The following is a 12528-nucleotide window of genomic DNA, read 5'->3' on the forward strand; positions in this document are numbered from 1 at the left end:
TACATGACTGACAGTTTGGGGGACCAATCAGAGCGCAGGGTCCAGATCACGTGGTTCGTCGAGCAGTGGAGTGTTTATGTTTTGCAGCAGAACTAAATATCCCCAGAAAATGAATAGTACATATCAATTTTATTACATATCATAAATATTATATTCACATCTGAAATAGCATTAGTTTAAAATTAGGGCGACTTTAAGAGAAATGTTTTTTCTATTTATCATTTATGTGAAAGTGTGGAGTCAAACTTTCCTTATTACTGCCAGGTATTAGAAAAAATCAGAATATTTTCAGCGTCTAAATCTTCCTTCTCGTTTCTTTCCTAATGTTTCATTTGCAAAGTCATTAGTACGTCCGTGTGTTGTACAAATAATGGAAATGTGGCGGAGTAGAAAAACAAAACAGCATAAGGTAAAATACTCAAAGTACAAGTACCACAGAGTTTTACTCATCCGCAGTATTTCCTCGATGACATCAGGCAGTGAAGCATAACTGTAAACATGATGTGCTCAACAGAACAAAGCAGCATATTTTCTATGCTCATTAAACCAATTTAACTAGTAAATATAGCCGTCATATAAATGCAGTGGAAAATGTGAAGTACTTCATAGTACTTCAGAATTGTAAATTATAGTAATTTACAGACTACACATCAGATCAAGCACAGACTGAATTTGACTGTTTTATTCTTCAAATACAGTTAAGCTGGACAATATTTTGCTGGAGGGGGAAGCACTTCCGTTTTCAGACATGTCCCCCCACAATTACAGTGAAACTAAAGAGTAAAAAACAAGTCAGCGTGTCGTAAAGGTGTGGGTCATTCAGAGGAACCTGCTGAACCTCCAGTGCTCGTTACTCTCTAATGACGCCATAATTAGAGGACACACAGTCTCATCCAGGAACATTTATTTACTGTGTGAGGACGAGTGTGTTTCGTATTTGACCTGCAGGGTTAAAGTTCTGCAACGCTCTGAGGAACCACGGTTCCATTTCATGCCACACACACATGAAAACAGGAGAATAACCCTGTATTTAATAAATGTGGATGTGCAAATTCTCTGAGTCGTGGAGCGGTGTGTGAGGAGGCTGCAGCATCTATTTCGTTGTCATGGTAACAAGGGTGAGCGATGCCCAGTCCCCATGTGATGCACTGAAGATGCTAATGGGATAAAAGTGATTTACGGTCTGAAAGTCTGACGATAAAACTTTTATAGAGTCTGAATGAGATTCTTTTAAAAGTCTCCTAAACCCTCAGGGTGAGTTTATTTCTCTAACTTCACTAAACAGCGAGTTCAGTTTTTATTTCCCCAGAACATGCTCAGGAAAGAAGCAGCGTTTTACAGGTAAAGAAACAAGAGAATCACTTCATGTCTTTTCCATTTTGGTGAATTTCTCTTTGAAAGTAATGCACTGCTGCTCAGAGTGGTTTCATCAGCACTTGACAGAGATTAAAATGGATCGAAATGTAGAAATAAAACACACAAAGCTGCTGAAAGCTGGTAGATTCAGGTGTGTTTGTTGGTGTTTTCTAACTAAACACTGGTTATTTTCTCCATGAAGCCAAAGCTGTGGCTGAGTCATACAAATACATGCTGAGCATTTCTTTACCTGCTGTGTGAAGGTGACAATACTTGAGTCTGTTACTGTTCTGTTAAGTCAAAATGTCCAAAACATTCTAGTTCCAGCTTCTCCTGTGGGGGATTTACTGATTTACTTTACTGTAAATTAAATATTTTCAGACTTGATCCAACAAAACCCCACACATTCAGTGTCACCAACGTGAGTATTTTTCACTATTCTCTGACTTTTTATACATTAAACTGATTAACAGGAAATAATCAACAAATTATTAATTGATGAAAATACCACACAGTAAATACTTTGAACGCTCATCTTTTCAGATTTTTCCCAAACGTTCTGAACTTTCTGTCTGAGTCTTTGTCTGTGGACATCAGTTCTTCATCAACAGCCAACAGACGTCACATCTTTGCTTCTTTTCTAAAGAAATGGCTGTAAAAGTCTTTTTGTCGCCCCGAGAAACTATTTGTCCAACAACCATCCACATCACCGCTCCACACAACTACAAACCCACAGCCAGCGAGAAGAAAGGACACTCCGACTAAAACTATTCAGAACGTGAAGATAAAAACTGCAGAAAACATCTCAAACTGTTTTCATTGTTGTCTGTGCTTCTATAAATTCACACGTTTACATTCATGTCATCGTGACCCAGAAATGAGAAGTCAGAGACCTTGGACAGGTTTTCTCTACATGAGCGTCCCGGTCTCTGCAGCCGGTCCTCTGTGGTGTAACAGCAGCGGAGAACAGGACAACGAGTTGGGCAACGTTGACCTAAAACAGCAACTGTGCTCCACTGACACAGGAACATGTTGGTGTCGATAGATATGTACAGTCAGTTTATACACACACGTGTATACAGAGAAATATTATTTGATCAGGAGTTTAGTTTAAAGATGATAAACAACCACAAGCGTTTTAATAAGAGCAAATTAAAACGTTAAAAACTTCCCCATTGAGCCCAAACTCTTCCTGTGTGTGCACGTCCTGAACAATCACAGCTGTAGCCAGCTGCTGGGGCTGTTGCCCAACCTGTTGCCCAACCTGTTGCCCAGTTCATCACAACCATCAGAAATTAAATTATGTGCCTCATTACTTTGCTGAGCTTTTACATCAAGACAAACAGACAAAAAGAAAACAAGCAGACTGATCAACAGTCAACGAGAAGCTCGACTCTGACCTGTAACAATAAAATCTTCATTATAAAGAAAAAAAAAAAAAGAATTTCATTCCAGAATGAGATTTCTGACATAAAAAAAATCTCTATGAATTTCACTACATTATTGCCAACAGAGAAGGAAAAGCTGCAGCGACTATTATTCAAGTTACAAACCTGCTCGGCTTTTATATTTACAGTTCAGGGCTTCGTCTTTGACTCTGAATAACAAGAACAAGTGGAAATACAACAGAGCGTGTTGGAATGAGCAGCCTCATATTCAACTTCTACTTTTACAGGTTGTTAGTTCAGTGTCAAAAAAATCTAAATCATGTTTTTCCAACAAACAATTGCACCTCTATCAAAAAAAAACAACAAAAAAACTAAAACCTCTGCAAGAAAAACCAAATGTCCAGAAAAAAAAACTGATCAATGAACATTTGTTTTGGTCAGTCTGATGTTTCCAGTGCAGACCCCTCATTGGTTAAACAACCAGGAGAACATCAGCCTGATGCTTCAGGAAAACACTGAGACTCTTTACAGGTGGAGTTTCTCAATTAAATCTCAATCTTAGACTGAAGTTTGTCGTCTTTAGTTAAATGAAAGATGATTTTATATTGAGAATAGTTACCCAAGGCGCCGTGATTATAAGAACTGGACCAGCACCAGTAACCCAGTAACTGAACCTTTCAGTTAAACCTGGTTTATTTCAGTGGATCTTCATAAGGAGATTTAATCCTCACTGTGTATTAAAGGACAGTTTACTGAATATTCTCTTCTACATTTATCTGGGTGAGTTCTTGCTTGTCATCAGGAAAAGATGATAAATGTCACATATTGTATAAAGACCTTCAGTCAGAGTTGTTTTAGTTGTTACACATCATCAATAATTAAATGTTTATGAGCCAGAATTATGTTTAGTCAGACTGATGTGATGCACCGAGGTCTAATGTGTCATTATGACAACATTAATTCCAGTTTTAACAGAAATCTGGCTCTAATAAGCTCAAAGAGTAATTTGCTTTGATTTAATGAACTAGTTCTAACTAACTCCAGGTCAAACCCCTCTTCTTATGTTGGTTATAACAAATATACACATTTTCCAAAGATGCTCAGGACAAATTCTTGCACAATAACTCTTTTTAAATAATTTGTACTTTTTGGTTGGATTAGTTCGACTTTACTCACATGGCAAAGTGTTGTCTGTAAACAAGGTTGTAACATTTCTCCTGTTGGTGCTGAAAAAGTGGGGAGTGACTTTGTTTTTGCAGTCGGTGTGTGAAACTACGGCCTCGGACCTGAGAACGTGTCACAGCTTTGATCGGCACGTTACACAGAAAAATAAAAACAGAGCAGCACAAAGACAAGAAACATAAAACCCCAAATGTAAACATACAACTTCATCCATCGAAAGCTAAATCTTCAGCCAACACAGGACAGAACATTTTAGGAAAACAGGTCCTGAAACGAAGAATATGTGAATATCATAAATCACTATTAGCACTAAACAAACGTTTCTGCAGAACTCAGAACTCTTCTCGACCCACTTAAACCTCAGCGGACAGAGATTCAGACCAGCACCAGCAAACACACTGGACATTAGGACATTAGGACTTAGAACATAAGTGGTTTTGTTTTTTTTAAAAATGTTTCTTCAGCTGTTACTGCAAATGTTATTTCCTGTGTTTTGTAGAAAAGTGGAGTTTTGGAAACGACAGTGACCTGAGTCTTTGCCGTCAGGTCTGTTTTCTTCCACTGAGCTTTAAAAGTTTGTGAAAGTCAAAGTTCACTCTGCATCTGGTTTGACTCAAGCAACAGCACAGAACAAGACGTTTATAAGACTGATCTGATCCGTCACACACTCACATACAGGACACACACCTCGTTTGGACAGCAGCCCACTGGGTGTGTTCTTTTTAATCCTGTTCCTGATAATAAAAACAAAACCAAAGACACCACAAACCTTTAAAAGTGCAGCGAAACATTAAAACCTGTTCGGTGAGCCCTTGGTGTGACGCTGACTTAAGAAGCTTTCACAAACAGATATTTACACCCAGCAGGGAGCAGAGTTTGAGCGGGAAGACGAGCTTCCCGCCACCGTCCTTCCGGGTCGGAAACCTTCAATGCGCCAGGTCCGTGTGGCTGGAGCTCAGGTCTCGACTTTTGCTCAGACGATTATTTCGTTCCTGCAGAAAACGCAGTGAGAGGAAATGAGTCAAAAGTCTCCCACTATTACAGACATGATGGTCAGAAAATTAGGAACACCTGAATATAATACAGCCCAGTGCAACCAGGGTCGCAGTAATAAACATGTACTTTAATATATAACATGAGCTTCCTGCAGGCTGATGTTATGGCACTGCTGATGTACAGATGTATATTTTACAACAGGCCTAATGTTAGCTTCGTTAGCTTTAAAGTGAAACCCACAATTCCAGCAAAACTGCTGAAATAAGAAGCTGTTCTCTCTGCGTCTGCCTATTGTTTTTTAAATGAATATGAGTTTCTGCAGCCAAACGGCAGGAAGTTAACAGCAGTACAAAACAGTGCAGAGGTTTTATTCTGCAACATCTCGACCAACTGGGAGGCAGCGTGTGGATATTTTCTGTATTTGTGAGCGAGTCCCTGTGACCCAGCACCTGCAACAGAACTCTGGATGTTTGTGTTGTTGTTGTGATTGAAGCAAATCATGAAAAAACGCGACACACACCACTGTCCAGTCAGAATGAACCTTTCAAACCAGGCGTTAGACGCTTAGAGTCAGAACAGAAGGAAACACTGGCTGCTTGGGATTTGTTTATTCGTTTATGAGCTAATATTAACTTTTTTTTACAAAATCATTTAACTGGACGTGTGTGTTTTGTGCTGTCTGCTGCAGGTAGTTGTCAGTGTGTGTGTTTGTTACATGTTTTTCACAAAGATGCTTCATGTAATAAACTTTCTGCTCTGAACGTTTTGAATTAAAAGTGTCTGTGTTGCACTAAGTGAAGTGTGTTAATAGTTTGTGTTGATTAGTGACAATAATGAAGTGAAGTTAGTTTGAGTCACACTGATGTTATTTAAATGTCATTAGTCTCAGGGCAGCAGATAATAAAAGAAAAGGCTGAGTCAGTGTCTGCAAATGTTTGGCTCTGATCTCAACAGTGAACTGGGTTTGATGAACGTTAACAGACTTTTACTGAATTATTTTTACTGGTATTATTTTCTAGCTCTGGGAGCTGAAGCTCGACTACATGAGCAGGTAAAAACAAACAAAAAAAAAGCAACAGATTTAACCTAAAAAATAGAAACAGGCTATAACAACCTGATTATTTTCATTATTTGCTAATCAGTCTAACACTTTTAAATAATCAATGATCATTTAATCCATAAATCATATTGAAAAAGCTTCTTTGTTTTCCTTTTTAGAGCTTGACATTGTGTTTAGTCTATAAAACACCAGGAAAAAAAAAGATTTTAAGTTTCTGTCTTTAAATTTCTAATTTTTCTGTCCTGATATTAATTTTCTAAGATACAAAGCACAGAAAATATTTCCACTGAGCAGCTGGAACTAGAGATTATCTAGTATTTGTTTGACAAGTAATTAACTAAGAATTAGGATAAATATGCTAAAAATTGATTCCTGATTGTTTAAGCAAAATCAGTCAAATTCTGTGTATTTCTCTTTAATGAACTGACTTCCATCTTTCCTACATCTGCTGACGGTGGGTAACAAATATATTCCTGGAAAACAGAATATTGTCCTGAACATATTTTCAGATCAGTTTGATGACACAAACATTTCCCCCCGTCAGCAGCAGGTTAAAGACTCTGCAGGTAATTCTGGGCTCCACACTCAGGTGTTGGTTTCTTACTTGGTAGTGGTCACTCGCGACCTTGTCCGTCACGTTAAGAACCCCCAGAGAGCTGGCTCGCTTCATGCTGCACCCAGACCAGCGACATGCAGGGAGGGAGGGTGAGAGGTCAGAGGTGAGGGGGTGAAGAGGCAGGTGTGAGGAGTTTAGCTCGTGGTTGGATGAACGTATTGGTTAATGACAACAGGTTAGCTTCACAAAAATGTTTGATACTTTTTCTCCACCTGGTTCTGACATTTATAGGTGAAATGTAAAACGTTGGTACCATTTTCTAACAGGCCACCCTGACGATTTGGGTTGCCAGGTTGTGTAAACTCTAAGTGTCTTTCCTTCATCATCCTCTGACCTGCAGGGATGAACTAATGTTCATGTGTTAAAAGTTTTTAACTTGAGCAATTTGCTGTAAAAATCTCGAGGCATTTAAGACTCAAGCTGTAAACAAACACTAATGACAACAGCAAGTTCCCATTGTTATTATTATAATGTGACACATTTCAGCTTCATCTGAAACTGGTTTCATTTGCTGGTGGGAAGATGCAACTGTAGGAAAAACCCATGGACGTGAAACTGCAACATCCCCAGTTTGATGTTGACGTCTACAAAATCAAATCAAACTCAAATATAAGAAATAAGAAATAATTTTGCAGTGATATTTGCTGTCAGTGCTGCTGCTTTAGACGTTTCCCCTTGTTAAAATGGACGTTTGTGCAGGGATTAAACATGGCTGAGTCGATCAGTCGTCATGACGACGATGATGATGATGATGATGAGCAACATCGTCATATCCATCATCACAGAGAAGAGCCGCACTGAAAGGAAACTGGAAACCAGTGAGCACACAGATGAAGCATGCAAGGAGACATTCAAATGAAAAAAACTTTAATCATAAATAAAAATCCGGCACAGCAGAAAAGTCTAAACAGAAACATGCAGACAAGTTAATAAACTTCAGAAACAAAATAATAAAAACCCAGAGCCGAGAAAAACTGAACTATATTTCAAACAGCGTGAAATAAATAGTCCAGAGCCATAAAATGCTGTAAATAGATGGATCTATAAGTGGGTAAAACAGAAAAAGTAAATGTGTTCCACAGGTATCACAGGAATAAAAGCGTTGCAGAAGCCGACATTAGTAGTTTGTGTCCCGTCGCGTCGCCTGTCACAGCATGCGAGGGAAGGACTTGCACTATTTTCCCATTTCATCAGTTTCAGGCTCTTCACCTTTGGTCTCTGCTCAATGATGCTCAGGTTTGTTTTGCCGTGGAGTTTTAGGGCCACACTTAGAGAAAACAGATGTTACGCATACGTGTATTTGCTAAGACTGAAGTGTCTGCTGCAGCTGTGGGAAACTTAAACCTACAATGAATCTTTTCTCTCATTGTTTTTACTATAATTATCAGATCTTTAATTGGATATTTCAATGTTTCAAAATACTAAAATAATTTTCTCACTGTAAAACAAGTTATTTGTCAGAACATTGCATTTTTCTTGACACATTGGATATTCAGATACTTTTTTCTCTAATATATATTTTTACCATTAAATCACTTTTCTTTTTACTTGCCTCATTCTTCTCTCTAAATGTTACAACTACAACTTTCTCTTTATAAACTTCAGGTGAGTTTTTGTGCAGATTCTGGCCCTAACACTCCACTGCAGTCGACAGTGTGTTAAAACACACACGCTCTCATGGGAAAGCAAGAAGCAAACCCACACCAATGTAATGGGAAAAAGGACGAGTGTGTACGTGCCAGTTAAAAGCTCCCTCGATTATTTAATGTGCAAACAGCGTTAGAGTTACACCACTTCACCACCAGCAAAGTCACGTGAATCCCCTTCTTTTGGTTTTGGTTAGTACGCCAGGCGCCGAGCTGAGGGCTGGAGGGCCAGTTCGATCCTCCAGGCCTCTTGTGCATAAAGTCAGAGTCACCTGCAGCGGGTCAGTCAGGTGTCAGGGTGGGGGGTGTGGGGCTTTACCCAGGGTTTTTGGGCTCACTGTCTCGTGACGAGCCGCCGCCTTTCAGCTTGCGGACGAGTTTCTCGCTGCTGCGACGGATCGACGCTCGCAGTTTACTGAAGGAGCCGCTCCTCTTCAGAGATCCAGAGCCGTCCTGATGGGAAACGTCACAGTTACACTCATTTAGAGCGCACGTTAACAGCCCACACAAAACAAATAGATATAATGTACCAATGTACTGTCTGACTAATGCCTTCAATACAAATCCAGCAATGGCGCCAGGTGGAAATAACAATTCACTGTCTTTACAGGTTTAATTAAATACTGTTTTCAGAGAGTAAAACTACAATAAAGAACATTTAGTCGTAACTGGGAGATATAACATGTAGTTAACAGACAGAAAACACAAACTGATGTGCAATGCACTGAAATATGAACAGTTTCCTGTGCAGAATTTTGCGTGCACACGATGCAGCACTGCAGATACACACTGATCAGTGACCAAACCTGTTTCTCTGGCTGAGTAAAACCAGACTGAAGAAGAAGCTGATCAGACTCTACACTGAGAAAACTATTCCAGTCTCAGTACTGAGTCCGTAACAACAACATTTAGACCACAGGCCACATCATACATAGTTTATGAGGCCAAGACAGATATTGATATGTGAGACTTGAATATATCAGTAAACTCTTTCATTTAGCACATTAACAGTAATAAGCTATAAACGCGTATAGAAAGATCATCTAGTAATAATCTCATATATAAAATATGTTGAGTGTTAAATGAGAATGAATATTGTACATTAATAAACATGTGAACATGGCTTTGAATCTTAACACTGAGCTGAGATAAACTAACGCTGGCAGGAACAAAATGGCTTTGTGTGTCTTTGTACGAGCAGAGTTTCTTTTAAAACGTCACATGTGAAATATAAATTCAATCCAATCTGTGAACTTTCAATCTCAAAATCTTCTTGTTAAATGTTTATGAACCGAATTCGATCATTCTAGATCATTTACAGAACAGACAAACTACTGAACAGACGTAATGTTGAAGTTTTCACAGTCTCAGCTTCAGCTCAGCTGCTGATCGGTTTGAGTAGCAAGAGAAGGGTGAAGGTTTAGAGCTCGCTCGGTTATGAAGGAGCACACAGAAAAGAGGAGGAACACAAGGAGGCCACAGGTTCAGGTGAGCAAAGAGTTTAGGTTTTATTAGAAGTTAAGAAAGACCAAATGTAAGATGCACAAACAGGACAGGACACGCAGAAGATTAGTAGCAGGAGTCAGGAAGAGAGACAAGGAGACTATTCCAGTTCCCAACAAATACAACATTGCTTGTTTACTGCCCCCCCCCCTTACATCTATTTACAGAGATATACAGACGGTAAACAGGCTGATGCTCTTTCCTTACACATGCTGACATTTAGCTCTAAGTCAAACTTTATTACACGTCGTCTGCTCTGAGCATTGAAATCCATGGTGCATGAATCCCGTTACCCCTAATGCGTCCTCTCCAACAACACAACACACTGCAGGTTAGTCTGATGCCACCGTGGACAGACGACACAGCACAGAGGGAAACACTAAAGTCTAACAGAACCCACAGTCGGCGGGGCTCTCGATCATGCATGCGCTGATGTTATTTACAGCATGTACGTCACTATGAGCCCAGGATGTTGAGAATCGTCGCTAATGACTAAAGATGGAGCAGGAAAAAACAACTCACACCTGCTAAAGGTCAAATTGTATGTTTGGTTGTGCATTTTTTTAAGTTACCAAAATGTCAGGAGGATGTGATCCATTTAACGCGTGGATATATTAGTACCACTGCCTTCTCATGTTTGTTCTATAGGATGTAGGATGTAGAGCTATTATTCATTCATTTCTTTACTGAAACACAGGACATGGATGTGGACTTTTTCTTTTGTTTAGTCTTTTTTAAATGATCTTCATTTGCATTTATAGTCAACCTGACCATAACCTTCCAAAATGTTTACCTGGTTCTGGTTCCCTGAACAGGACTGTGGATTATTGTAAACACACTATGACTGCTCACATTGTACCAGCCTACATGATAAGATATGTACAACTCTTCCTTGATCACTGATGCATTTCACGTCGTCTCTAGGACCAGATCCAAGGTCATTCAGTGTGATATGAGAATAACCATTAGGACCTTTGGCTCTGGGAGCAGAGTGTCAGAAACTCAAAGCAGTGTGCTCATTATCCTTTAACCTCTGCTGTCCCTCAACAGAAACAGTAATTACCTGGTTTGTAAACCAGCTCACACTGAGATAAATGGGTCCTGCTATGGTTAATGTGAGAGCAGTCGGTTCTCTTCAGAGTCCAGCTTTAAGGATGGATGATAGAAAAAGGCAGGGAGCAGGGTATTTGGTTTTAGGTCATATAGTCTGCCTGTCCACATAAGTCCCCCCCAACAACCCACAGTATAGATGAATCTACAGCCAAAACGAAAGCTTAGAGATACTGGAGAGTGACAGAAAGAGAGGAAGGAGAGAAACAGAAGCTAGTGTTACAGAAGAGCAGACAGAACAAGGTAAGAAGCACAAGATCATTGTCGCCATAAAGAAATCGCCCCAGTCCTCTCCCACCACAGCGATTCCAGACGAGCGGGAAGAAAGAGTTTGGGTTTAGACACACAGGCTGTCTCCAGGTCCCCCCCCCCCCCAGCTCGGAGCGGAGAATCCCGCCAGAACCCAGAGGTGGTGGAGGAGAAAAGACGGGGGAGTCATAGCTGAAGAAAACGGCAAAGCTGAAGGGGCTGAGGCGAGGCGTCCGTCATGCAGAAGACAAGTTTTTAAACCATTACTAGGCATCTGGAGTTACGCCTGCCGGTCAGACGGGAGCGGGAAGAGAAGAGAGGGGGGAATATAAACAATGAAAGAGAGAAAAAGTCAGCGAGATGAAACAGACAGTTTGAGAGGAGCCGTTCAGGAGGGGGGAAGATGGAAACTGTTGATGGAGGGAAAGAGATAAAGACTCAGCAGGTTTCAGACACAGTATTTCTGTGCATCACTTACTGATGTGCAGATGCCAAACTGAGAATAAACTAGCATTTTATTATTATTCATCTGCTTCTTGTTGATATAGTTGAAGTTTCTTCTGACTGGACCAAATAATAAACACATCACCTAAGACAAAAGTCCACAAAAACTTCAAACAGAACAAAAATGTTCTCAAAAGTAAAATTTTAAAGTGATAATGTAAGTGATAAAATGTAAGTGACTGCATTGCTTCATATAGTGTCCATCCAAAATACAGTGGCTAAATGTTCTAATCCAATGGGATGCATCTAGCAGGGTGGGCTAAAGCTAATAAGGTGAGAATCTCCTATAACTGGCCTTTATGGACCACACCTATCTCCAAAAAAAAAAAAAAAATCAAAATTAAGCCAAAAAGCTAGACAATTATTTCTGTCTGCAGCTAAACTCCACAGTTTTTTGTGTTTGTGTTCGTTCTCTAAGCCCATTTTCCACAGTGCAGTCCAGATGGCCTTGCTCTCACCTCTAGACTCCTTCCAAAACCCAGAAAGCTGAAACAAAGTGAGGAGGAACAGGCTGAGAAGCAGGACGGAGGCAGAGCTGTTACCACCGATGGTCAGACAGACTTCATACCTCCTGATTCCAGCCTCAGGTGTCACAGTACAAATCTAATTAAATGTCTAAATGATATTCAAATCCAGCCTGAGCAGGTTTTAACAGGGTGAGGAATAACACAGGCCATTACATGAAGGTCTGAAAACCATTTCACATGACACTTACTGTTCTTCTCATGTAGCTTCATTCAAATTGTCAACTTTAGGATGTCACAGTCAGGACGGTGTGTGGCTTTTCTGCTCAAATACAGATACACAACCAAGATTCATCATGATACTGAGGGCTGGAAGGGTGACACAGACCAGACTGAGAACCCCTGATTCAGTCCACCTGACTGTAACACCGCTTACAGACCACTAGGTGACGCT

General features: G+C 40.0%; 1 protein-coding gene across 4 annotated transcripts in view; it reads right to left on the reverse strand.

Annotated features, from left to right (window-relative positions):
• Nucleotides 1-2755: 2755 nt before the first annotated feature.
• klc1a (kinesin light chain 1a) overlaps nucleotides 2756-12528 on the reverse strand; it is a 31725-nt gene continuing 21952 nt past the window's right edge. For 2 of the 4 annotated variants that reach the window (XM_026303932.1, XM_026303846.1), the window contains exons 14-16: nucleotides 8564-8697; nucleotides 6587-6653; nucleotides 2756-4918 (exon numbers count right to left, since the gene is read on the reverse strand). In XM_026303932.1, the coding sequence (XP_026159717.1) occupies nucleotides 4853-4918; nucleotides 6587-6653; nucleotides 8564-8697 (267 nt within the window). In that variant the 3' untranslated portion in view covers nucleotides 2756-4852. Of the gene's footprint in view, nucleotides 4919-6586; nucleotides 6654-8557; nucleotides 11393-12528 lie in introns of those variants that run through there. The other 2 variants (XM_026304011.1, XM_026304093.1) reach the window with 2 other exon arrangements.

Source organism: Mastacembelus armatus, chromosome 22, assembly GCF_900324485.2.
Source record: "Mastacembelus armatus chromosome 22, fMasArm1.2, whole genome shotgun sequence".
Taxonomy (NCBI): domain Eukaryota; kingdom Metazoa; phylum Chordata; class Actinopteri; order Synbranchiformes; family Mastacembelidae; genus Mastacembelus; species Mastacembelus armatus.